This window comes from Notamacropus eugenii, chromosome 4 (genome assembly GCF_028372415.1).
Source record: "Notamacropus eugenii isolate mMacEug1 chromosome 4, mMacEug1.pri_v2, whole genome shotgun sequence".
Classification (NCBI taxonomy): Eukaryota; Metazoa; Chordata; class Mammalia; order Diprotodontia; family Macropodidae; genus Notamacropus; species Notamacropus eugenii.
In genome coordinates this window covers 62,586,936-62,614,828 of record NC_092875.1, presented here as the reverse complement: position 1 = coordinate 62,614,828, position 27,893 = coordinate 62,586,936, and the positions used below count along the sequence as shown (strand labels likewise).

Here is a 27,893-nt window from a genome sequence, read left to right as displayed (position 1 = left end):
TCATAAAGGGACAAGGGCAGGAACCTGGCCTGCAGTGTGTTAGAAGACTAGGAATGCACACTACTGACTGCTTTTGTAAATGATCTTTCTGAGGAGAGAATCCAATCCCTGCAAAGTCATAACCAGTGCCACAGAACACACCCAAGGCACAGATGCTCCCGCACGTCTAAAATCAGTAAGAACTTTGGAAACTCCCATTTCCACAAAACATATTTATAACATAAAGAGAATTTTACACAGAAAGATCTCTTACTAACTATACCTATAAGTCAACTCAGAATACAAAGGCTTTCTGTTACGGTTTTGACCCATCTGGAGGCACTGCTGGAAAAGTTGGTTCAGTCTTCTACAAGGTAAGTTCCTTGTTTTTTCTCGAAAAGTTCTTTATCAAATATTTCTCTTTCCCTGAAGGAAACAAACAATAAGTCAGGATTCTTTTATATCAAAGGATATTTCATTTTAAAACTCTTCTATGAATTGTGTCATCTTTAAAATAATCAAACTCTTCAACAACATTATCATAAGCCACCAAAATATTTGCTCATGATTCATTAGGAATAAAGACCTCCTTGAAATAATGTTTATAATTACACAAACAAGGTACATATACCTTGGAAATGTTTTTCTCCCTTCATGAAATGCATTCTCCAAAGGAAATAAATAGGGCTTGGAATCAGAAAATGGGGACCTGAGCTCTCCCGCTACCACTTCCCAGCTGTGTGATTTTCACCAAATCACCTTCTTGTTTGCAAAACAAAGAGCAAGCTACTTCACCAGGTGGTAGCAAGGATGGGCTTTAAAGTATGAAAAGGGCTTTGGAACCATAAAGCTCTATGTGCATTTCAGATCGCAGGACCATTGACCAGATTTGGTTATCGATCGGTCTATACTATGATGTTATATACAACACAACCAATTGATTGTATGTTCATTCCATGGCATCCTTAGATTAACACATATCACAAATGTATAGCATCAAACCATCACCTGAGTATCAAACATAATTAATTCTCTTGCCTATTTCTTTACTTTAGCAGCTGATTATAGTTGCTTCAGACATAATTTAAAGTTTAACTTAGAAAAAAAAGGTGTTCCCTATAAAGAATCACTACCATTTCCATCACCTTTTTTAAGGTTCACATCAGTACTGCAAATATTACTATCTCCATTTTATAAGGGAGGAAACAGAGGCAGCAAAGGAGTATTGACTTTCAAGCTAATCACCACTTATACACAGCCCTGCACTTGGTGCTAGGGGAGAGATGCTCTCAAGGGAAAACTCAAACCATCCACTGTCTGCAAAGAACCTGGACTCTACCAGTTTTACCCAGAGTCCTAACGCCACGAAGTAGCAGACCCAGCGCTCACATGAACATCTGCTGACTTTAAGTCCCACTGCTTTATCCACTACATTAAAACTACCTCCCTAACTCCTGAGAATGTTTAGGTCCTGCCAAGTGAGGAAACAATCTCTGACAAATGTTTAAAACTGTCTGCATGAAGCAGTTCAGGGACACATTCCAAAAGAAAGAAGGGAAACGAATAGGCCAGCGTAATGCTAAGGCTGACAGCGGAGTGTAGTTGAGAGGGCCTCGGGATTTTAGCAGTGCAACCGACCTCGGAGGTTCCCAGTCCAACTTTCTGATTTTATAAATGTGGAAAATGAAAGCTCCAGAAGTGAGGGGCTAGAGCCCAAGGTTCCCCAGATTATACAGGCCTAGAACTGGAGGAGGAGAACACCTTCTATTTCAATGCTTTCCCCACAGGTTGTTCAGGAGGAGCGGGGAGACTTAGGGTAAGTCTTGGCTTTGCAACTGTCATCTTCATCACCAGCAGCATGACCTGGGCCGAGTTTTTCAGTTTCATCATCTATAAAATGTGTGGGAGTGAAGACTAGATTGCCTCTGATGTCCATATTGAGAACTAGGATCTTAGGACTTGAAGCAAATGGAGAAGTCTGTTACTCAATCTCATCTGTAATATGAGGGGTTTACGGAAGATTCCCTTCCAATTTTTTGTTATTCTTCACTAAGGCTAACAATAGTGCCATAAAGAAGTCATGTCATGGGGCAGTCTGACAACTAGCTCTTCTTAACGTAAAGATGAGAGTTTCTCAGAGTTATTCAGCCTGCCTAAATTCTACTTGGCCTAAAAGCTCTGCAATGGCTAAATGTTTTTGGCAGTGAGACCTCTTAGCTGATTAACCATCCATAATGCGTAAGTAGGTATCCATTTTCAGAAATTACACAATGAGGCTATGACTATCTGATTTAAGAATTTCAAACTCATTTCTTTCCTAGCTGTCTTTTCAGTGAAATAACCAATAACCTAATTATCTATAATTCTGACCTATCTAATCAACATGTTAAAAAGTCTTAAGACTGACCAAATTAGGTTTCTGTCTTCAGTTTCTCACTTGACTTGTTATTTATATATAGGCCACCTGACAGGTATTGGAGAGGGGCCCAAAGACTCCATTAGGGATTGTGTCCATTAGCTCCTAATTAACTAGCTGGACCTTAAATTCAAGACCGAACACCCCAATTTTCCATAATGATTTGAATAAACATTCTGCCTGGCTGATCTGGACCATTAGAAACTACACAAGAGCAATGTCTGAACCAGTTCCAAAAGGTTTGCTTGTTATAAGCCAATAAACTACAGGGCCAGAAGTAGGCTGGTAAATGCTTAACAAGTGGTTCTTGGGGGAAAATGGGGGCCAGGGTAGGGGAATATATGCACAAGATTTTAAAGTTTAATCTGAATTATAAACATTCTCTCTCATCATTAATATTAAGCTTAGACAATTAACAAAACAACAAACCAAACCCTGATTTGCTGATTTCCAAAATATAAATGCTCACACTGAACAAGTGGCTCTCAGGAGCTGGTTTGAGCTGGCTCCAGCATAACGTCAATGGGACCATTCCAAAATGAACCTCCCACCAAAACCAAAGAGCCAGGAGATCCAAGTATTTACTCGTCCTGACTTCTTTTCTTTTAGATCCTCAACTCAAATCTTTATTTTCAAAGTCACAAAAGAATGGTTATTCTAGGAAACAGACATTTGGACTACAGTAACACTACTGCCTAATGTTAACCTGAAATCAGGTGTTCCTTATTCCAAAGACCAGTATTCTTTTTACCACTCCACACTTCACTCTTCTTAATTGGTGAAATTCACAAAATAAACTGCCTCAAAATATCAAGGGATGGAATAATTTGCAACAATATACTAAACTACACAGAAAACAAACCAACAATTAGGGAAGTTCAGGCTGCCAAATTTCAAGCACTAGCTCAGATAACAACTATCTGATTTGGGCAACTGGGCAAATGGTTGTGAGAATGGATTAAGGCTCTTAAGTGAAATATTTGTTGGGGCATGCTTATACCTTTTAGAGAGTAAAGAAATAGAGATCATTTAAAACAAAATTCTAATAACTGATGGAAACAAAGAATTTGGAAATTGATTTTTAAATGGCGTGGAAGTGTCACCAGTGTCATACCTTCTGCTCACAGATGGTCCCTTTATATACTTCTCTTCAGCTGTCTGGTAGTCTATGTCATCAATTGCAGCTATTGCATAAATGACTGCCTGTAAGAGATAATGCCATAATACTTCATCACACTTAATGGTAAAGGTGAAACACCACAGTCTGAATTACTCCAAGTGCTATTTTGATGAAGTTTGGTAATTAGTTTACTGAACATATGGGTGTTTCTGTGGATATTTTTAGTTTATCTTTAAATAAAAAATTCATATTAAGAAGTACCTGATAATACTATTCTGATGATTCCAAAGTCTCCGGGTTGAGAGGGACCTAAGAAGTCATCTAGTCTCATCTGTTACTGAGCATGAATCCCTTCAAGAACATTTCTGATAAATACTCATCTAGCCTTTGCCTGAACAACACCATTAACACCAAGCCAGGTGACTCCTATTTAGACCACTCTATGAGTAAGTTTTCCTTTATACTGAACTGAAATCTGCTTCTCTGTGATTCCCACATATTGCTCCTGGTTCTGCCATATGAAACCAAGTAGAACAAGTTTAAAAAAATTTTTTTTTACATAATAGCTTAAAAATACTTGAAGGCAGGTATTTCCCCACAGTATTCTCTTCTCCAGGTCAAATTTCTTAGTTCTTTCAACCAATTTTTGTATGACTTGGTTCCCAATTTCCTCCAAAAGTAGTTATAATATTCCAGATGAGGTCCCACTAAATATGCTGGACAATATGACTCTTATGTTATCTCATGCAAAGGGCAGCAAGAACATACACAAGATACACCTAGCTCTCTTTACCATGTCATTAAAAATTTTTAAATACAAATTATATATCTATTCAGTCTCTAGTTGCAAAATGGCCAAGAGATTTGATATGATGAAAACCCACTTTCACAGTGAAGACTTCTGATGACACACTAGAGAGAAAACAGGTTCTAATCATTAGAAAACTGATTTACAATCTCCAAAATAGATGTTCCATGCTGCCAGCATTCTAAGTTACACGTATAAGCTTTTTGGGTAAGACTGCAGGGACAGCTCAGCAGTGCCTACTTAATTAAAATGTATTTTCAAACATATTTCAGTTTCTACATAAAGAACCTTCAGACTGCTGTGCTGAGCAAAATGGTACAGCACTTAAACTCTTCAGCTCAATCATCACTTAATCCTTGGAGTGGGGATCTTGCTGGGCCAACGGGCAGGAGAACCCGAAGCCAAAAAATCAGAATCTGATAAAGTCAGCAACTTACTTCAGGCAAAAGAACATCCAGAATAAATTTTATTCCATCGCCATTTATTAGCTTCAGCATTTTCCTGTCTATTTCTTGATAGACTCCTTGTAAATATTTCACCACAACGAACAGCTGCTCATCATCCTCAAGGTATGTTTCAACACATGTCATGCACTGACTTGAATTCAAAAATTCTTTCAGCCACCTGGATTTTTTTCTGCTTTTTAAAATAGCCAAGAGATGGTTCTCTGCCCCCTTTTCATTCACTATGTATTCCACTAACTTCTCATTGGCTTTGTTTCTGGCAGCCCTCCTTCGGTCGGGAAGGACTTTCTTGACGAGCTGCTTCTTGCTGAAGGAGGTATCAGACAGACCATCTTCGGGGTCTTCCTTGTTCAGGATGGGAAACACTGTTTGGACAGGAGCTTGCTGGATCATTTTCCTCACAGGACAACCTAAAAGGTATACCAGCTTTAAAAGTAAAATAGTTTACCATTTAAACAAACGACAGGAAACAAAGATACATTCAGTAGATAAACCCTAGTTTTTTCCCCTGGGGATAAGCAAAATTTTGTAAACATACTAAGATTCTAGGGGAAGGGGAAGACTTCATATAAGATAGACAGGCTGTTTCAACAAGTTTTTACAATTTGTACTTTCAGAATGGTCTCAATGCATGACTGGATCCCCCAAATATCCAATTCTGCTTCTCCTACAGGCAGGGCAGTTGGCAGATGGGTGGTCCCTCCATGCTAAATACTACTCACATTCTTATCCCTGCTTTCAGATTAGGCAAGACTTTCCTTATAATTACTTTGTGAGGTAAGAAGTACAGGTAGTGTCTCGTTAGATGAGGAAACTGAGGCTTGCAGATTAAGTGACTTGCCCACAATCAGATAGCTAATAGATGATGGATCACTGCCAAGTGACGAGGCAAGACTCGGTATACAAAGCTGCTGAACTTAAGTCCAGACTCTGCACACCAGCAAGAACTTGGTTTCTTGGCTAATCAGCCAAGGGGCTAGCTTCCTATGTAAAGCCTCTGCTTTATATAATCTATAGCTTTTTCCACATTCCCATCCCCCACTCCCTTCCTGCCCAAAAATGTCCAATGTTTTGGGGTTTTTTTTTTGGTGAACTCTGCTCTGGATGAATAATTATCAGAGACTGATTTCTCTCTGCTCATGAACACAGAGTCCAAAAATGCACCAGCCTGTAGTTCATTCCAGAGATGGGGGTGGGAACTTAGGCAACTGAAGCCAGCTGGCCCTGGTCCAACATATATTCTCTCAACTTTAGGAAGAGAGAGTAGCCAGAGAGCCTGGCTAACTTCAGTGAGGCAATTAACAGAGCAAAGCACTGCACCTAATGAAGAACTCTTCTTTTGACAGAATTCCTGATCCTTCATGAGAAGGATCCAGCCGCTTTTCTCACTGCCAAATTAACTGAAGGGGAATAGGAGAAAGGCCCCCACTTTACAGACAAGTAAATTAATCTTCACTCCTTTCATGGCAGGAAGATTGGATGTCAACAATTAGTATGTTAGAGTGACACAATGTATGCAAAGGAATTATGCTTTTTATAGCCCCCCACTCTAAAAGCCTGGAACACTGAAACATTTCATTAACATTATTATCAACAGAGATTTTTCTCTAACCTGTGTTGGCACAGACGACTGGGGTGCACTGAGTGCTTCCTACCTCAGACCCATGAGGAGCAAGGGACACAGAAATAGTCATGGGAGGGGTGGAGATCCGGCCTCGGCCCTGGGCAGCTGCAGGCTGGGGGAATGGAGGGAGAGCCTTCCCTGCTCCAAGCTCCCAACCAGAGCTGAATCTGAAACTGCCCTCAGGGCACCAAATTCAAACTCAGTCCCAGAGGCCAATTTTTTCGGAGTAGACTACAGGAGAGTCAGCAAGAACCCCTGCTATGCTGACTTATTCCTCTCGAACAGAGTCCACTGGATGGCATTAAATACGTCTGTGTTTTTGAAGGATATAGGAAGACAGAATCAGAAAAGAAAGCATAGTTGTACTTACTAATATCAGCAGAGTAATATTCCAGGAAAGATCCTGCAAAAGAACCACAACCTATAAAAAAGAAATGTAAAAAGGGGATGTTTACACAAATAGCTAGCCACTTAGGAAGCATTTTTTTCTAGATCAAAATACCTGGTATTTGCTATTATTACAAGACTGACCCAGACAACCTTTGTCCAGCCTTAAATGAGAAGGCTGTAATAGAAAACACTTATTATTTGGGGTCTGGGCTAGTCAAAGCAATATTTAGTATTTTTTTCCAAGCATAAACCTCCCTAGAGGTGAACAGATAGAGCAAAGCTTGTATTCAAACGTCCTCCTTGTGGAGACTTCAAGGACAAACTAGCCTTTTGTTTAAACCACTCTTCCCTTTTTTTCAGAAGGGAGTTTATGCTACTAATGCACAACCCTGTCCATTTACCTCAAGTCATGGGGCCCATGACTATACCACATAGTAAAATTCCAGTTACCCTGGAGATACAGGACCTCTTCCAAGACTTTGGAAAATCAAGAACTGCTCAGATAAGAAAAATAGAATCTGGAAGGATGATAAAGTTTAATTCCCTGCCTTCAGGCAACTTCAGTCAAGAGGAGGGGAAGACAAAAAAAGGAACTTTACAATTTTTCCCTTCCTAAGGAACCATCAGTTCTCTAAAACTAATGAATTTAAATATACCTCAGAGCTCATTTTCTTTTGTCCTACTCTTTGTGGATTAATATTAACAAATTTTAAAGGCTTTGATACTCTTTAATTTTTACTAATAGCACTGGATTCCCTTGCTTACCAATTCGAATTCTGTAGTCACAAATCAGCATGATACACCAGTCAACAGCCTGACTGTAATCCTCCTTGGCTTTATCCTGTAATCAGAATTCATCAATTTGGCATTAGTAAAGTCCACAAGTGGCTGAGCAGCTGAATAAAACACAATAAACATTTGGTATATGTAAAATGAAAAGTGAAAGAAAAGCTGGAAAAGCTTATTCAACAATTGGGGAGTTCCTTTCCAATTTCATCTTCCAACAGAGAAATATAGCCTTATGCCTCATAAAGACCACTTCAGTAAACGATAGCTTTTTCGAGTCTTTAAGAAAAGAAGTCCTCTGCAAGGGCACATTAACCCCCTCTCACACTCCTCCAGCAGCCCTGCTTGTCCCAACTTGGTAAAGGACCCCAGTGCACTGAGATCAATTACCAGCCTGACCCAGCTGCTCTGCAAGCTTCCGTTTCCATCAACAGACTTCTTTTCACAATTCACCTAACTTCAGACAGCTTTCTTTTAAGGTTATATGCAATTAAAGCTCATCTTTCTGAGCAGCTGTTGCTAGATAAAAGCAGAGCTTGCAGCCTCAAGAAAAAGGGGTTAATCATTTAAGCTTTGGCACGTTAAGTACCAGACACCAGAGCCACAGAGAGAAGAGCTGGGCTGCAGACAATTCACAAGGGCTGAAGAAAAGGAACCGTTACGGTATGGATTTCTAGAAGCATTTGCCACAGTCTGTTCCTACTGAAGCTCAATGAATTTAGTGTGGAGGAGGAATATTGTACTTGTACATTGCAGAGGCACAAAGACCCAGAAAAATAAATGGATGGAACTTTGAAGAATTAGTCTCCACATTAGGTGGCAACTGATTAAGAGCAACATTTTCAATAATAGTATTTACTTCCTATTAATTTAACAAAGAAATACTCCAACATAAGGTTGGTGTGAAACAACTGTATCCTTTACACCATCACTTTCAAACTGCATTTAATACTGTTACTAAGCATATCCAGATGGATAAATGTATGCTCTCATTTAATATCATAGTTGATTATGCTGAAGAATTGGTTCAGTGTGCTTTACATTTTCTTTCTGGTTTAAGATATGGCTTTATTCTTAGAGCTTTTAAGGGAAGAAGTATTCAAATACAGATGCAGAATGTCAGTGTGTAGTGCTGTCCAGAACCTATTGTTTTGAGTTGGAACATGGGAAATATTTTGAGAAGACAAAAAAAAAAAATCAAACAAGAATGGTACAAAGTTAGATTAATGAAGGTATACAAAGTAAGGCTAGGGAGACTCGGTAGCCAAGTGGAAATGGAAGGGAATATTCTGAGAAAAAATTACATGTTAATGGGTAATTGATTATAGCAAATTAAGCAGGTGCTTTCCATCATTCTACTTAGACATGGCAGAGATTCCCCATGAGAAAACATTTTTCCATAGTCCTTTAGGATAGGGATCTCTACCCATAGCTGCTTACAGTAAGGTCCAATTCTCTAGAAGTACAACAAAGTAACACAGGTCTAGAATCTTTATCCCACAATTGGAACTGTGCTCCCTTAAGGGTAATCAGAGGGAGGATAAGAGAACAGGAAGAAAAACAAACAAAAATTGTTGTACCTGTGGGTATGCAGATATAATAAAGTCAATGTTTATATATTCAAGAACTGAGATTTTTACTAGTGTGGGCACTCTCTAGAAACACATATCAAAGACCCCTTCCTACTTTAGTAAATGGTTTCTCAAGTTGCTGTGGCCAAACACATTTAGTTAACCTTGGGTGGTTAAACCAAGCTTCTCTGCACTTAGCTGGGCTAGTCCTATGAAAGATACAAAAGTTGAAAAAGGCTTTCTGGAATGTTAGAACCCACCATAGCCCAGAGTTGACTCAATGCCACAATAAAACACTGGAGTACAAAGGACTGTTCCTTTATCCTAGAAGCTACTTTTATGTTATAAAAAATGAATGGTCTCTTCTATATACCTATTAAAAGTCCAGATCTGAAAAGAGATTAATTCCCTCCCTACTCCCACACCTGGAGAGTCACTGAAGACCATTCTACACAATTGTCTATCTTCAAGTATGTTTGTTGAGAAATAAGAATGGGGGGGGGAAGGGGTAAATATCAACCATGAACAGAGCTCAAAGCAAGAAATTAACAAATTCTTACATTAAGAATTGCTAGTATTTGATAAATGAATTTGTACTTAGCACATGAATGTATATTGCAACTGTGTGTAAATGGGTACAGGCCCCTTTAAAAGAGATCTGGCAGTTAAGATTGCAGTATCAGAAGAAGAGCCTCTGAATGAGGTTACCAAATCTGAAAGGGGTCCAGGATGAAAATGACAAAAATGACATCAATTAAACAGAGACTGTGGACCACTGTGTGCTGAAGGCTAGTCATAAGGGAAATTAATGTCTTCAGCCTAGCTTAGGAAAAACTGAGTGGTACAGTGGAAAAATCATTAAGAATCCAGATGCCTGGGTTCTCGGTCCTGTTCAGGTGTGGGACCGTGGGCTTCTCTATTCTCTCTGAGCCTTGCTTTGACTAGATCTAAAAGAATAAAGTCTCACCTCGATACCCCAGGAGAAGGATCTTGCCAGCCTTCTCAATTCATCAAAGCAAGCGTTGGGTTTTCATATCTACTTTAGAAACTGGAATAGCCGATCTACGGAAAGACTGATTTCTAGACTTGCATCTTTAAGGCAATATGCTTATATGGAAAAGGATTTTAAGGAACCAACAATAAAAGCTTTATCCCACCTACCATAAGCTCCTGCTTTTCTTCACAATCAAAGTGTTTTAATCTTCTAAGACACACTATAAACCTTGAAGAAACAAAGGCATGAAAGGGTCACAGGAATGAATTGTGGGGCAAACCAGGTAAGCAGAATGGTATTTTTCTCCTATTAACGTGACAGTCTGAGGTCCTTTTTAACAATGTTCAGTTTATTTCACAAAAGCTATTTTCTTTCTTTCTCCACCCCAAAGTTCCCCCTCCTTTGCCCAAAGTGGTGGTCTTAATTGAGATTGCCTTTGGAATAAGAACACTGTTTTCAAAGTACTAACACAAGTCACTATTAAGAGGCAGGAGACTCTAATGGCAGCATCAGCCAGATCTAGGTCCCCAAAACCAAGTTCTCTCAACAACATTACCCAGTCAATAATGGATCATAAAAATTCCACATTGTTTATACTGTAGCTTTAAAAAAAAACAACATATTTACCTTTCAGTTTTATCTCATCAAGTAAAAAGCACTCCTGGCTTTAATACTGGTATTAATAAAGTCAGAGCAAGAATATTCCATTGCAAGCAGGTAAGCTATATTGTGGGACAGCTGAGGGGCTCAGTAGAATAAACCTGGGTCATCAAAACAAAGCTTTTAAAGCCCCAATGGCCTACAAATTACTTTGAACAGCTTTACTGTTTTCTTACTTGTCTGGTTAAAATAACTACATTATTAAGAGTAACAATGATCCAAAGTGACATTGAGAGAGCCCAGTTTGCAAAGCCTTTTACATCTATTAACTCATTTTCAACAAGGACTCACATTTATACACATGGCAAGTTTTTACTCTAGACACATTATGAAAGAAGCAAGTTAATATGATGGAAGGACCATAGGACCCAGCCTGAAGTCCAGTTTGGATAGATACCAGCTGGGTGATCCCTGTCTCTCATGAGAAAAGGATCTCACCAACCTTAAATGTGAATCATGATTAGTAGCATGAGGACGAGTATCCCCATTATGCAAATGAGGATGGGGCTCCCAGAGGTCAGAGGTCAGTGCCCAAGTACAACATACAGCTTTTGCCTCCAAACTCAGTGCTCAGCTCCACTGCATCACAAAATACCTTTCAAAATGGCACTTTGGGCTGGTTTTGAGTAGCTCAAAATGGTTTTTCGCACCTAGGTGGGGAGCATTTTAGCCATTGTAAAATTAGAAAAATTTGCAGTCTTATCTTCAAATGACCAGATTTTTACACACAGGCCAAACCCCATTCTTATTAGTCAGTAGTATAATCCCTGCAGCAATATGCACACAGAAAGTATTTCAGATTCCAAGATTTTTCGAAAGATGTCCCTTCAGGTGACAGCTTCCAAAAGCCATTACTATTTTTACCCTCTTTTTTCTGGATTCATATTTTCTTCAATATATAATACGCTTGCTTTCTTATCCTTCCGCTTTACACTTTTTACCTGTAGATAAATTCAAGAAAAAAGAGATGCTTTTATTTTCAGAAAATTATATAAACATTTTCTATATTATTTCACTGAACTCTGTGGAAGACCATGTGACATAATGAAAATATGACAAGATGCGCTGTCTACATTAAGAAAAATCTCATCTACATATTTAGTAAAAAATACATTTGAAATATAAGAATGGATTTTTATATGCTTTTCCCCTAATTAAATACCTAATATAACTCCTAAGGCTGACCTCATGTATCAGTAAACCCAGCCCTCTAACCCTCTAAAATACCTTCCCCAACTAGCCCTCCATGTTATCTGAAGTTCCCTTACTATTCATTCCCTCAAACTAAGGTAGTAAAAGTTGATAAATGTAAATGTTAAGGGTAACAGTCATTAACACAAGCATTTTAGTTAGATCAGATGACCAGTCGTTAAGCAGGACTTTGTGGGGATGAGATGGAATATAGTTAAGTTTTGATAAGAGGAGGCGTAAAAGACCTGAAACCTGCCCAGCGGCACAGTTCTCTCTGTCCTTCCCAATAGGGGACCTTGGACATCATAAGCCAGAAAGAGGTATCTGGTATTCTTAGCAACTTCTAAGATCAGTGAAAGGTCTGGTCTGTAGCAAGAGCAATGGATCACAGATGGACAGTCTGAGTTTTGCAACAATATCCCCACATATCTGACAAAAGAGTCAGAGGAAGGCCTCCAGAATCTCCACCATGTAGGATTTTGGGACAAAAATTCGCAGAGGATGAGGTTTGAATGAATTCAAATCAGTGCAGAAAGGGCTCATATCAAACAAAATCATAATGTGTCAAAGCCAATAGTCAATAAACATTAAGCACCTACTGTGTGCTAGTTACTGTGCTAAGTACTGGTGATACAAAGACAAGCAAAAGGCAGTCCCTGCTCTCACGGAGCTCACAGTCTAACTGGGGTAGACAACACAAAAACAAGTAAGTACAAACAAGATATATACAAGGTAAATTGGAAAAAGGATCCAAGTAAGATGCCTGGTGAAGGGAGGGCGCTGAAAGAAGGCTGAAGAGAAGAGAGAGCCGAGGGCCCAAAACAAAGTAACTTCACAAGTAATCACAATTGCCTTGACACCCTGAAATCTTCCTGATTTCATGCCATATTAATCAGTTATAATCTTAATAATCTATCTTCATAGCTACTTAGGGCTTCTCCCTTCTCTATTTTCCCTTAGTCCTTTTGGCCACGGGGAACAAAAGTCTCAAGGGAAGTATTTTTTTCTTGGCACCTAACAGTGAAATTTCCTAAGGAATAAATTGTTATTATTTTGAAGAATTAACCTGGTACTCTGTGAGCGCTTGCTTAATCAAGGCACTGCTGTATTTTTAAAGCAACAAGGTAGTAAGGAGCCTTCAGCAGAGACAGCGTCTGGTGAAGAAGCTTCTCCTTAAACTGAGCAAGGAAAATTGTCTTTGAGAAGACAAAAATCAAGTGAGGATGATACAAATGGAAGAGATACACGAAAAAAGAAAGACAAAGCGGTGTGTGTGTCTGTGTCTGTGGCTGTAAATGAAGGTATGCAAACTTGAGTGAGGAGGGTTCACTGACGAAGATGTGGTCTGGCATACTCTAGGAAAAGAGTAACATTTTAACAAGAAAAGTAATCATAGAGGGTGCTTTCCATTGCTCTGCCTAGGACAACAAGCCACCTACTCATGCACCTTTGCAGTAATGTCGAAATGGAGCTAAAGAAGAAGTCTAAAATCCTGACTCCACAATTATTCTTCCTACAAGAGTTCCTTTAATTATTCCAAAGAATGATTACAGATCAGAGGAGAAAGAAAAGTTTGAAACCAATTCTTCAAAATTTTAAAATCACCTTAAGACACAGTGGAAATCACTATGAGCCCCAAGACAACTGAAGATAGGAGGAAAAAAGGGGTCAAACGGCAGAAGTTCAAACATACAGTAAAAGATGCTAATTCTACACTTAATTCATCTAGGATCAATGATGAATTAACTCACGAGCACATTAACTCATATAAAAGCTAACTGGGACGAAGTGGGAGAAAATCTAGTTGCAATTATGCACTATTAAATAAGGTTCAGTTTTGTTAAAGTTTTTCCAAGGCAAGCAAGATTTTGCTAGGCTTGCTTTAATCGATATAAACAAAGAATGTGCGATTAGATTCCACCAGTTAGAGGCCTCCCTGTAATCCTATTTACAATCTGCTTATAAGATGATCAATAGAGATACTACGAGAGTAAACTTTACACAAGCTAGGTCAGGTTAGCATAATTTTCAGAAGAATGGAGCCCAAATTAATGAAGTTTCATCATATTTTACATTCAAAAGATAGATATGGTTATTCTTACCACTGCTGGCCAATAGGGATATTTTTGATATTTACACCAGACTAACATTCCAGCTTCTATGGAACATGGCTCTGAAGCATAAACAAACACAAGAAAAATTTTCAGACGTTGGTCTAAAGGTATCAGACAAGTGCAAATGGACAACAATATGATCAAAAAATTTTTTTCTGCTGGAAGTTAAAGTGGTCAATATCACACAATATTCCTCCAGGTCATTTAAAGCATACATAGTAAGTAAAACTACAACGTAAATGGAAAGAACAAAAAAATTAAACTAGACACTGTGTCATGGAAATGATTACGCCTGCTCCAGGGAAGAGAAAAAGAAATGTATCTTCCTCCTTTTGCAGAGCTGGGAGGAACCCTATGGAGGCAAAGCACTACATACACTGTCCAACTCAGGTGACAGGCTGGCTAGCTTTGTTGAACTGCTTTTTTCTCCCCTCTCTTTTAAAACTCTTTGTTAGAAGGGATGGTTCACTGGATGAAAAAAGAGAGGAATATATTCAGAAATAAAGGTGCTATAAAAACAAATGATACCAATAAAAACTTTAAATTAAAAAATCAAGGATAAAATTAATTATTAAACTACTGTCAGTAAATGAAGCCAAGGAACTACTAATGAATGGTTCAAAGAACGTAGTTCTGATTGCTTTTTGTGCTTGGTGACCTGGATTATACCCTCAACTGCCTAATTCCCTCTTGGATTGATAGGCTTGTCTCTCTGGGATTTTGGCTTCTTTTAGCAGTTTTCTCTCCCATTGAAGAAAGATTTCTTCTGGGTGTAAGCTGGAGTATAACGGACTTAAGTTACATAAAAAGAACAAAATCCTAAGAACAAGGGCTGAATGGACTACCAGTGGTAAAGTGTGGAATTTTTTCCTTAGAGACTCTTAGAAATAAATGAGCAGTTATTAGATGAAAGCCTAAGAGCATATCTGTATGAAATTTAGTGAATCAGATGACCTTTCAAGATCCTTTACAGTTCCAGGATGCTGCTATGGGAACAAATTAACAAGAAATAGGAACCTGCCTTTAGTTCAAGGTGTTAGAAATAGTTCTATGCCATGTCCCAACCCACTTTAATATTCCCATGCTCTCACTTTCAACAGATCTAATTATTTCTTACCAGGGTGTGAAAGTATACTTGGAAGTTCTTCATCTTCCTCCTCTTCGTCTACCACAGTGGTATTAACAGTACTAAACTCCAATGACTGTTCAGAAGACTGAAGTTCTACAAATAAAGTTAGATTTCGATTTCATTTTGCTATACTACAAGACATATTTTGAAGATGAGCTGTTGTTGGGTCGTTTCAATCATGTCCAACTTCATGACCCCATGTAGGTTTTTTGGCATAGATCCTAGAGTGGTTGGCCATTTCCTTTCAGCTTATTTTACAGACAAGAAAACTAAAGCAAAAAGGTGAAATGACTTGCCCAGGGTCACACAGCTAGTATCTGAGGCCAGATTTAAACTCAGGAAGATGAATCTTCCTGTTTCCAGGTTCAACACTTTATTTACTGTGCCACCTAAGAAAATATTTGCTGACCCAGGATCGTCCATGAAAAAGGAAAGGTTCTCCACTGCAGTATCAGCAGCATGGCATTGTGGGTTTGTCAGAAGACTCCCCACCTCAAACTTTACCAGCCAAGTGACGATCGGTAAATGACTTTCCTCCCTTTCAGCTTCATTTTCCTCATCTCTCAGACAGGACAACCACACTTCCATTATCTATTTCATGCATTTTGTAGGGAAAGTGTTTTTCTGAACCATAAATTACTACACATATTGTGAACTTTCAATCTCAGATTTAAACAAGGTGAGCGATAGTAAAGAAGTCACCATACAACGGCTTACTCCCATCCCTATCCAAAGGTAGCTTTAGGTATTAAAACGCTAACAATCACAAACGAAGTGTGTAATTGCAAAGTATTTTCTAGACATGATATTGAGCCTCTCAACAGCCCAGGGAGGTCAGGGGTGTCATTTCGTTGGTATTGCTGATCTACACTAAGTGTGTGACTCTCCGTTCTAGATCTAGGCAGTCCCATATCACCAACTACCCAGTGGATATTTAGAATTGAACGTCTCCTAGGCATCTTAAACTCAATACATTCAAAACGAAACCCCTATTTCCCCCAATCCCACCTCTCTCTTCCAAATTCTCTTATTGCTGTCAAGGGCACCAGCATCCTCTCAGTGACTCATGTCCATAACCATGACACTATCTTCAACTCTTCCTGCTTGCTCAGCCCACATATCTAGTCAGTTGTCAAATGCTGTCATGCTTCCTTCTCTCTACTCTGAGTAGTTCAGGTCATCATCACCTCTTTATTGGAGGAGGTCTCACTACCTAAAGTTTACTCCCAATTCAGTCCACCCTTTAGAAAGCCAGGCAAGTGATTTTTTCTAAGGCACATTCCCTCCAGTTAGGTAGTGAAGTAGATAGAGTGCTAGACCTGGACCTCCAAAGACCTTAGTTAAAATCCAGCCTCAGACACTAAGTAGCTGTGTGACTCTGGGAAAGTCATTTAACCTTTGTCTGACTCAGTTTCCTCATCTGTAAAATGGGGATAATAATAGCACCTACTCCTCAGGGTTGTAGTGAGGATCTGATATTTGTAAAAGCACAGTGTCCAGCACAAAGTAGGTGCTTAATAAAGGCTTATTCCCTCCCAAACCATCTCCATGCCTAAAACTGACACCCTCTTTCTTTACCTCTGTCTCTCAGAATCCCACATCTGACTTTAATACTCAAGCTCCAACTTCTACATGAGGTCTTTCCAGGTCCTGCTGAGTGGTATCTTGTACTTGATTTGTAGATAACCATTAAAAGCACACTATCTCTCCTCCTTCAGGAAAGGGCCTTGCTTTTCCTGGGTCCCTAGTGTCCAACATATAGTAGACATCTGCTTATGGGGGAAACTCCCATTAAGGAAAACCTCTTACAGTGGACAGTCTTTGAGAACTGCCTAAGATTCTACAGCCAGCATATCAGCGACCAACTCTTGATCCAACAAGCCAAGATATGTGCTACAGGAGTCATTACCCCACTCACTTAATGAATAAATATTTATTGAACAACCACTATGTGCCAGGAACTGTGCTAAGAACCAAAGACAAAGACATCAGAGAGCTTACTTCCTAACAGGGGAGACAACACGTACACACAGATATATCTACATCATGTGTGTATCTCTACACACACTCACACAAACACCTGATACATATGAGTCCAACAGAAGGTAGCATTGGAGGGGAGCCTACTAGCAGCTGGGGGAACTAGAGGAGTGATGGGGGTAGCATTTGGGCTAAGTTCTGAAGGAAAAACTCAGGCAGCAGGTGGAAGTGAGGAAGGATGGCATTCTAGGCAGAGGGGACTGCTAGTACACAGCACAGAGACAGGAGGTGAAGCATTGAATTGTGTAAGGAACAGCAAGGAGGCCAAACAGCAGGGGCAGGGGAATAATGGGCTAAGCAGCCCGGAAAGGTAAGAAAGGACCAGGTGACATACCCACCATGGGCAATGCTTAAATACTAAAGAGTATATATATATATTTGACCCCAGGGCCAGGAAAACCTGGGTTCCTATTCCTCCTCTGGTACATCCTGGCTGTGACCCTGAGCAAGTCACTTGACTTTTCAGCATTTTCGGCAACTCTCTGAGACTCTAAGTTGCAGAGAAAGTGCTGATCCTGCATTGAAGGGAGTTTTCTCACCTACGAGTTCCCTGTATCTGTGAAATCAAAAGGAAGATATTTAATAGTCCAGGAGAGAAGTGAGGAGGGCTTTAATTAGGGTGGTGGTCACATAACTGGAAAAAAGGGCAAGTGTATGAGATGTGAAGAAAAAAAGGACAAGATTCAGCAACTCATTGTTCCGTGAGGTGAGTGAGAGGAAGGAGCTGAGAATGACACTGAGGTTATGAACCCATCACTCAAAGGATGCTGATGCCCAGAGCAGCAATCCAGATGCTCACAAGTGGGGTGGATTTGGGAGAAAAGATACTGAATTCCCTTTGGGACATGAGTTGTCTACAAAACATCCATTAGTTGTCTAAAAGGCAAATGACAAAACTGACACCTGGAGTGTTTAAACAACGTAACCATCGTGTACCTAGTGTCTTCTGTGGAATTTGAACTCCCTAGGTCCAGCATGTAAATCAATAGTCAGTAAGAGTCTAGAGACACCCCTTACACAAAGGCCTCTGCCAGTATTATTTCAGAGGTATACATTCTAACCGAGGCCTACCCTACCCACAAGCTCAATCCACACCATGTACCCTAACTCCATGCATATGACTCCCACTTCAAGATATATCCAGCCCCAATGCTTTTCCTGAGTGTCTTTGTCAGCTAATTCCTCGAGACAAATCTAACACAGTCTGAGAACCCAATTTAGGCCTTTGCTCTTCATTTGGATTGCTAAGCATAACAGAGATGTTCAGTATTTTAGCCACTTAGCCATGTTTTTATCAGTAGCAGCCCCATTCACAACAAAAAGGGCATCAGATGAGCTGTTTCACCTAGTTCTTCTAGGTGAAAAAGAAAAAAATCTTGAGGTTTTTAAAACTCTAGTAGTCCCACACCCATAAATTAAAAGTCACTGACCACTCCAAGTCTCAAAGTAGGGGAAAAGGAGAATTGGGTTTCTGAACTCCTCAGGTTTAAGCTCCAATCAATTACCCACTCCCTTTAACACAAGATCCAAGGGCTCAGTACTTTTCAAAGGACCACGAACATTGATATGGAAGGGACCTCAAAGAGCTTCAAGACTAAGCACCTCATAATACCAATGAAGAAACTGAGGCCCCAGGAGGTGAGAGGTCTAAGTGGCAGTAGCAGTAACTGTACCCAAGTCCCCTGGCTCCAGTCAGTACTCTTTTCACTCGACTGTGCTACACCCCTTTTCCCATTGTTCTCTCTCTGAGAAGCCTTCCCCAGATGTGAGCAACTGCTTTTTCTGACCAAAACCATGTCCAAATTCATGTGACAATTTTTATCCCAGCTAATCTTAAAACAGAGGGGAGGAAGAGACATGTCCTTTTTCAAGATGGTGCTAGTTATTTGTTTTTTATCCTTGAGTCAGTCACCCCCACCAAATTCTGTTGGCTGCTAGCCATAAATCTCATTTGTGCCTCTGATAACTTCATATGTCAGGTCCCCTCTCCTCAGGTCTATCTATTGTACCCAAACATGCCTAATCCACACTGCCCTAATGGTCTCAGGTGTCTGGTCTGAAATTCTGGCCATTCAGGAAAGTATCACTATGCTATAAAACTAACTGCCCCCTGAATACGTTTTGCTTAAAGTCCTATTTTCCAGGAATTAACGTATGAGCTTTAGGGAGGATGACATGTCTGTAGTTATTGATGTGGGAAAATGACTTCCGGCTAGGTGTGCTTTATCTACATACTATCTCTGTTGTGCTGTTGTGAAAAGGACATGACTCTGAAGTCAGGGGACTTGGGTTCAAATTCCACCTTTGATACTTTCAACCTGTGTGACCTTGGGTAAGTCACAACTGCCCTGGGCTTCATTTTCTTCTCCTGTATAATATGAGAAATGGGCTAGAGGACCTAGAAGGTCCCTTCTACTTCTAAATCTATGATCTCATGTTTCCAAGTGTGACATACCAAGCTCTTAAAGGGCTTACCTATAAAGCTATATTCAACAGTAGGGCTCTGTTCTTCAGAAAATGGTGCAATGAATGATAAGGGAATCCCTTCAATTTGGAAGTGAATTACCTAGATCAGAGTGCCACCCCAATCAGATTAAAATGTAACTGGGAAATATCTAACAAAATAAATTAAAAACACAATAAAATATAAATAATATTACATTAAAAAAAAGTCAGTGTGCAGCTTGCAGGGATCCTTATGGAGGGATTCACGGCCCCCATTTCCATTTGAACTTGACACCCACCAATGACCTAGATTAACATCTCCCAAATGCCAGTATCAGGCCAGAGGTTACTATGAAAAATCTCTAAATCTCTACTTCTTAAAACTTCTACTCTACTGGATTTACAATCCTCTAATAATCTCTTCCCTGATGATAGGCTTTGGAGCCAGAAGGGACTTTTATCTCCTAGTCCCAACCCCTATTTTTAAAGAGGAGAAAACGAAGCCCAGCGGGCTTTTGCCCAAAGGGACAAAAAGAAGGGGACTCACCCAAAGTCACCCAGATGGGCCAGGAGAGCCAAGGTTTAAACTCAGATTCGATGACTCCCAATTCTCCTCTCTGCCCTTACGAGACTGTGCTGCCTCATTATGTTGGGAAACAGCCCACAGTAGAAAATTTAGACATCTTTAAAGCTCTACAGTACAGTCTGGATTGGGAAACCATGGTTCAAAAGATAAGAGCAGGAAAGGAGCATAATTAGAAATCACCTAAACTAACCCCTTCATTTTACAGATGAGAAAAATGAGGCCCATTTTAGTGTATCTATAAATAGTTCAACCAAGATAAAAACTATTAAATGATTTTTTTTTCCTCATGAAGCACTTAACTATACAGTCAGATGTTATCACTAGCTTTAAGACTAGGATGCTTAACAAACCAAGCAGTCACAGTATCACAGAATCCTGAACAGGCTTTTAGAATCTACTATTCAAAAATAATCACCTTTTAAGAAGTGGGTAAATCATTCCTCAGGTCCCTGTTATGCTTATTTGACAGAAAAAAAAAGTCACATTCACCAATGGCAAGGGAAAGGAACAATTCTAAACAAGATAAATGCAAAATAATGACTATTCACTATACCATCTAATCACAAAGCACATAATTAATAAACCTGTTATCTTTTCCCGCTCCTCTTTAAAATCATATCAATGTACTGCTCCTTCATCACCCCCCCCCCCCCCAAAAAAAAGTGCTGGAAAAATACTGTATTACAAAGTAGAAGCAACATACCCCACTGAACTAGGAACACAATAAAGAATTAAGAATCTTAACTATAATCCACTTTTATCACCAATCTGATGGACACTGGGCCATTTTTAAGTGGCCAAAATAAATGGTGCCAATTTCTAAAATGAATGGCTATTAGCAATTAAGAATGTGGATTGGATTTAAGAGTTTCTGGTACCCACCCATCTTACCCCACAGGTACAGATCTCCATAAAGAAATTATGAACTATTTGAAATCACATGTAAGTCAAACTTCCCCAGTCATGAGCTTTTACCTTCTTCATCTTCCTCAAAATCTGGAAGCTTAAGAGTTCTCGTTTTAGGTGCAAAACAGCGTGGGTCAGATCCACTGGTGCACAGCCCTGTTTCTTCTGGCTCCACACAATGACATTCAGAAACCGATGACTGTTTAATGCCACCTAAAACTTTGCAGTACTTCCATGAAGGCATTTTGCGATGTTCATTTTCACACTCTGATTCCACAAAAGAATGACCGGTAGAAAAGTCCAATGCTTTTTGGACAGAACTACTTGCCTTTTCTTCCAAAGCCATCAATTGGATAGAACTACTGGATGATAAAACTGGACTGAGTTCTCCAAGTTCAGTATTTGCATCATCATCTCCTCCGACTTTAAAAGGCGATGAATTCCTATTTGAGGTCCGTGGCCTCTTCCTGCCCTTTTTTCTACTATCCTGTACTTTGAGTTTCCTCTTCAGGTTCAGTTGTGAGTTTTGTGATGAATCATCTTTCTTTTGTTTCCAGTTTTTCCAAGTTCTGGACCGTGACTGAGAAATCTCACAATTCTGATCCTGAGGCTTTGGAGTGCCAAAAATTTTTCTAGTTTGAGAAGCCAAGGACTCTGTTTCATTATCATAAATTCTATTAGACCTCTTTAAACGCTTTTTGCCTTTATTTTCTTCAATGGGGGAACTGGACAGCCTCTGAAATACATTTTCTTTCTTAAAGGGCCCAGACCCTCCTACTACTTCTTCACAGACAAAAGGTGACGGGTCAGATTCAGAGACAGCATGTGCAGGTCTTGTTTGTTTCACTTTGTGAAGTATGGGAGTAGTTATACTCTTGCCCAAAGTGTTTACTTGACTAGCATCTGCTTTCTCACTCAAAATATCCAGCGCAACTTTAAGTGATCGTCTATAAATCAGTTCTTTAATAGGTGTAGTATTTATTTTAAGTTGGGTAGCTAAAAAATATGTAAAATAATCAATATTATAATTTTTACTGAAAACATAAACATTTCTATGATGCCTATCATATAGTGATGGTTTACAAGCACAGCAAAACTGGTGATTTAAACTACGGACTGAATGCAATTTAAAGAAATTAAAGTACAAGGTGCTTAGAGAGCTGACATACCCAAACCTTATTTTTAAATAAACAAATTACTAACCTGACTTGGATAAAAATGTACATTCCTTCAAACCACAACCCATAACCACAAAATGTGTTCAAATATTTAATGCCTACTGAATAGAAAAGGATGCTGAGAATTTATTCTCAACATTTGTGCAAACTGATAAAAATATTTTGTGGATAGGTAATATTTTGTCCTTTCCAAGACTATTTTTAAAGGCATTAACAAAATAGAATAATAATCTTGGAAGTAGTTGCATTGACTGCATTTTTTTAAAAAGCCTGGACAGTGCTATTTATGCTAACAAGATGATTCAAACATCAATAAAAACATTTCTCCTTCGTTTTAATATTTAATTGTCCAGAAATACAAGTTACCAGTAATATGCTGGACACTACAGCCCCTCAGAGACGATACTCTGGGGTAATGACAGATATAACTATCATATACAGATATATCTACACCATAGAGAACATGTAAACAGAATCTTAGTAGACAACTCCATTTCCTAGGTAGTTTCCTTTTTAAAGAAGCCCAGCGCTTAATAATCCTGGCAAAGCAAAGGATCCTTTGTAAAATGAATAATCACCCCTTATTTGTCTGGCAAATTCTGATTTCATCCTTGGGTTTGCTTAAAGCAGGATACATCTGTGTAAGCATGTTGCTATCCTATGTGTTCTCACACAGAGTATCTGACCTTTCTACCCCACGAGACGAGACTGTGAAATCCTCATGGGGTTGGGGGAGGGGAACACTTTGTTTTCTCTTTAACTACCCCCACTGCCTAATACTATGTTCTGTAAATAGTTGGGAAATAATGCTAGTGACTAAGCAAGTATACAATGTATATTGTTATCCTTGCCACATATTTTAACCCATTTTTATTGCACTATGACCCATAAATAGAGCTTAAAATTTTTTGCCCAAATTAACTTGCAAGATTTGTGACCAGGAATCATATGATCAGTTTTTACAAATGTCCTATGGGTATTCTGAAAAAGGTTATTTCCTTCCTTTTATGTCCAGTTCATTATTCTATGTGTATAAAATCCAGTCTCAACACTAAGAACCTGGAGTCTAACTTCTTTCTTTTGTCTGATGTACAATTCAGTGGGTTGTTGAAATTTCCCGCTATTTTTATTTTTGTAAGTGAGGAAGTTTTCCCTTAATAAAATCATTAATTATGCCATTAACATTTATATGCTTTATTATGAATTTTATTTTAACACTGCTGTTTCTTTTACCTAAAATTTTTTTTGAAAATACTTAAAAAACACTGGCAGATTCTCCGGCCTGAAGAGCAGTGACCAGAAGAAATTAAACCCACAGCAGCTGCCCTAGATTTCTGCACTCTGAGCAGAGAAAAGGAGGACTACACATATAATGAAACAACCATGTGTACCTTCAGAGATTGATCACTGGGTACACTAACAACCTCCTTTCTTAGAGAAGGTTGAGGCTCCAGGAGAAAGCATAGGAGAAAGACAGGACTAGGGCAGCAACTCTGCCTCTTCTCCTCTGAGCTCAGGAACTCGTTTTGAGAACCAGATTTTTACAATTCTTCCAATTAGCAACCTCTTATTTCATTAAAATTAAACATTTACAGCAACATAGCCTCTTACTAAGTTCTGCAGCAATCTCTTCTATTTGAGACTTCTCTAGAATCTTGGTTTCTGTCTCCTTCACTTTAACTCTGCCGAGACAAAAAAAGTCATATGTTACCCACTATTACCACAAAAACATTTTCAAGTAATAACTGGTACATGGCAGGGGGAGAGAATATGAGAGAAAATGAAAACATAAGTTCTTCTCACAATAAAAATTCACACACATACCCCTTTACATTTAAATTAAATGCCAGAAGCTGGCAATAATGAGCTATAAAGACCTTTACTCCTGGTCTACCTTTCAACAAAAGAAAAGGCATCCTCACTTCAGAGCTAAATAAATTCTAATTGATTTATCTAAGGTATATCTTATTTATAACTTCCTTACAGAGAATGTTTGTGATATTATCGCCTTTTCTGGAAAGGATGCTAACAAAGAAATAATCTGTTTATAGTCCAGCTGGGATTGGTGCTCCTTCTTTTTAAACTAAAATACAGGTATACCCCACTCGATGTTATTAATTGATTAGAGGTGAGGAAAGGGAGCAATTAATTGTTCCATAAGAATAAAGCGATAAATGGGAACCCGGCTGAAGCTCATCAGGGGCTTGCCACTTTACAGCAAAATCATAGACAATCATGGATAGTTCATTTACAAATGAGGTAGAATAGAAAGTCCCCAAGAGGTTAATAATCATACCCAAAGTCTCTGAGGTAGCAAGAGACAGAACTGGGATGCAAACCCAAGCTCTTGACTCCAAATCCAGCACTCTTCCCAACACACAATGTATCAGAATGCTTCTGTGAAACAATTGTTGTGTGAAATCTAACTGTACTCAATTATCTCCCTCTCTCTTCGGTGAAAATCTGAGCTCAAAAGCTAGGGAGCTTACAGAGTAGGAAAGGCAGCCCAGCTTAGCCTGATACATAAGAAGCAACACTGTTTATCCCCAGGACACAATAACACAGCTTTCCACCGCTCTCAAGTTGTAGACAAAATGAGGCTTCGTTTTCGTTCTTTAAAGTCTTGTGGAACTATTAGATCAGCCTACAACCTTGTTTGAACATAATACAAAATTCATTCCACATCCCAATACAATATGGATGTTTTCATTTCTTAAATAGGTGTAAAGTGCCTTATTAACTTTCAAGCACTATATCATAATTGCATTTTTCCATTAACAAATTCAAAAATAGAAGATGATGATTTAAAACTGCCCTGTAAACTAAAATTTCTTATAAACAATAAATTGCAGTTACTCATTTTGTAACAGATTCAACCCTTTCAAAGGAGGAGGAAAACAAAACAGATTTGTGAAGATAGACATACTTCTTTCAAAACTGATGAGACCATTTATTTTAGGCAAGCTTTATCTGTGTAATTTTTATTTGATTTTTCCAGTGTTGTTCCATTGAATAACACAGAGGGCCTTCTATACAAAACATACTTATTTTCTCTAGTTATTCTTAGCAAAAGAGATATCAGGTTCTTTTGGATTTTTTTTGACATATCAGATTTTAAATAGAAGCCACACCTGTAGGAAAAGAAACAATACTTAACTTTTTATCTAGACTCAGTATTTCAACTTCTACAAAGGCTGTTTTCCTTTTCTGAATACGAAGTCTTCCGGAGATTCCAGTTTGGGGCAAAACCTAAGTTTTTTAAAAAAAGGCAACTGTTATTGGTCTGTTTCTGAGAAGATAAAATAGGTCCCCAAAAGAGAATATGATAAGGTCACGTGGAACAAAAAACACAGCAAGAAGGAAAAAAAATCTGCCTGTGCTGGAGATACTGTTTAAGGATATTTACTCATGAATTATAATCCTAACTCACTAAGCCTTCACACAGCTGTCTCAGTTCACTTAAAAATGTATGCACAATGCAAGATTTTGGAATGGTGCCCTGAAGCTCTTTGGGACAAGTTTACAAATAAGAAGTTTATGCCAATGTTTTCATGGAGACAAAACTGTACAGCTCAATCATTTTGCTAAACTGAATCTTAAGTACCCTTTTTAACATCTGATGGAGACATTAAGTGTCACCAAAAAGTCATCTCTAATTCTTGAAATTATGAAAACAGTAACAGCTTGTCACCTTTGCTGGCCATAAGCGCTTTCTCCATCTGCAGAGCACATATTGAGTATCCATCATGATGAAAATGCATGTAGAAAGTAGGGTTGAACTACTTCAAGGTCTGAGAATGCAACCTGCAACAAAAGTGACAGGAAAGCTTGTAAAGTCTTTTTGCCACTGGTTTAATGATGCCATCCTAGCCAAGTGCAAAGACTGGTTCAAGTGGATAGTAAATTCTGTGATAATTATACTGAGATACTCAATATAAAATCTAAGACTAGAAAAGCAAACTAGCTTTTGATACGTAGGTAGGTTTTGTCTTAATTTTTTAAAAAAAGTGAGACCTAGCTTCTGAATAAAACACCTCTACAGTTTGAGGGCCAGACTGCAAAACTGCCCAGTACATCCTCGAAGGTTTTAGTTTTCCACGATTTGGGTCCAACAGGTAATAAACAACAAATATAGATAAGGCGCATTAACTGGGATCTCACCGAGACTTTCACAACTGCAGTCTGTTCATTGTCTCAGCATGAAATCCTGGCTGTGGTTAGTCTGGAAATGAAACGACTCTTTTTCTTTAAAAAAAAAAAAGGGGGGGGGAGTTGTAGAGTAGGAAACATATATTTACAGCTTCCAGCTCAAAAATCTGGGGAGGGAAATGTTTACACCAAGCTGCTTCTCGGGTGCTTGAAGGAACTTCAGTACTTCCCGCCCCACCTCCCCGATTCCGACAACAGGAACTTGTAAGATCGGTTCTTTCGAACCCCATCCTCCCAGCAAAGGGAAGCTGGGGCCTCCCACTTTCACCATTTCTCTGGCTTCCTTCAACTATTTAACACAAAGCAACCTCAGGTCCTTTTCCTCTCCCTGGGCCTCAGTTTTCTCATCTGCAAAATGAGGGGACCGGATCCTCTGGCTGTTCTGGCCGACAGACCACCCCTCCCTCCCATCTGGGCCTCAGTTTCCCCACTGATAGGAAGGGGTTGCACGAGATGCCCAGGGGGGAAGGGGCCGCCCTCGGCCTCTCCTTCAGCCCAGCGCGGGGGTCCGAGTAGACCAGCCCTGGTTCCTCGAGCCTCTTACCGCGGTGGGCCCCCAGTCACCGGGCTGAGGGGGAAACAGGCCAAGCAGCAGCGGGGACCTCCTCCTGTTCCCGGGCCTCCCACCAACGCGTGGACCCCAGAGCGCATGTGCACGGGCAGGCGTAGGGGCGGGGCCGATCAGGAGCTAGGCCTGGGGAGGGGCAGGGCCAGAGAGGGGCGAGGCCAAGGAGGGGCGGGGCTGAGGAAGAGCCAAGCTCGCGGTCACGCTCCTCCCCACCCCCACCTCCCACCCCTGGGCCTCGCCCGCAAACTCCGGTCGAACCCCGCCAACTCCCACATCCTGCCACTTCCCTAGCAACTGGGGTGGGGGAAGGCGTCGCCTTCTCCTTATGGGAGCGTCACAGACGGTGCCGGGACTTAGGGGAGTAACCGAGGTTCATAATTAGACGCCATGACAACCCCCCTGAAAAAGGTTGAGGGGCCCGGGAACCTGCGCGCCCCCGCTCACCCGGGCACGTGCACGCGCTCACCGCCGTTTGCTGCCACTGCACGTGGCGGGACGGGCTCGAACTGCCCCCGCCTGCCCCTCCCTCCAGGTTTCCCGCCCGCCTCGAAGTGGAGCTGTTGCCAGCAACCACCCCTCCCCCACCTCTTCTTTCTCTCCCCCTCCCCCACTCCTCCTTTCTCTCCCCCTCCCCCATCCTTCCTTTCTCTTCCCCCCTCCTCCCTCCTTTCCCTCCCCCCTTCTTTTCCCTCCCAGTCTCTCCCTTTCTTCTTTT

The 27,893-nt window shown here is 39.9% G+C and overlaps 1 protein-coding gene across 3 annotated transcripts; it reads right to left on the bottom strand.

Moving 5' to 3' along the window:
- Positions 1 to 197: 197 nt before the first annotated feature.
- Positions 198 to 27,474, bottom strand: PWWP3A (PWWP domain containing 3A, DNA repair factor). Of its 3 annotated transcripts, XM_072601391.1 has the most exons (15): positions 27,155 to 27,474; positions 26,563 to 26,646; positions 26,093 to 26,205; positions 25,559 to 25,650; positions 24,013 to 24,083; positions 21,293 to 22,219; positions 15,235 to 15,339; positions 14,106 to 14,176; positions 11,677 to 11,753; positions 10,320 to 10,380; positions 7,567 to 7,642; positions 6,782 to 6,832; positions 4,761 to 5,197; positions 3,510 to 3,598; positions 198 to 405 (listed from the first exon to the last, which is right to left on the bottom strand). In XM_072601391.1, the coding sequence occupies exons 3-15, from the start codon at positions 26,147 to 26,149 to the stop codon at positions 339 to 341; spliced, it is 2,181 nt and encodes a 726-aa protein (XP_072457492.1). In that variant the 5' UTR covers positions 26,150 to 26,205; positions 26,563 to 26,646; positions 27,155 to 27,474; the 3' UTR covers positions 198 to 338. The 3 variants fall into 3 exon arrangements, with proteins under 3 accessions (XP_072457492.1, XP_072457491.1, XP_072457493.1); XM_072601390.1 differs by lacking the exon at positions 26,563 to 26,646 and having other exon boundaries at positions 27,155 to 27,365; XM_072601392.1 differs by lacking the exon at positions 26,563 to 26,646 and having other exon boundaries at positions 6,782 to 6,814; positions 27,155 to 27,293.
- Between the last annotated feature and the right edge of the window lie 419 nt (positions 27,475 to 27,893).

Coding starts and splice junctions, on each gene's coding strand:
- PWWP3A (XM_072601391.1), bottom strand. CDS start 26,149: ATGATGGATACTCAATATGTGCTCTGCAGATGGAGAAAGCGCTTATGG. Junction 24,084..25,558: donor ATACTGAGTCTAGATAAAAA/GTTAAGTATTGT, acceptor TTGTCTCGGCAG/AGTTAAAGTGAAGGAGACAG. Junction 10,381..11,676: donor ATGAATCCAGAAAAAAGAGG/GTAAAAATAGTA, acceptor TGTTTCTTCAAG/GTTTATAGTGTGTCTTAGAA.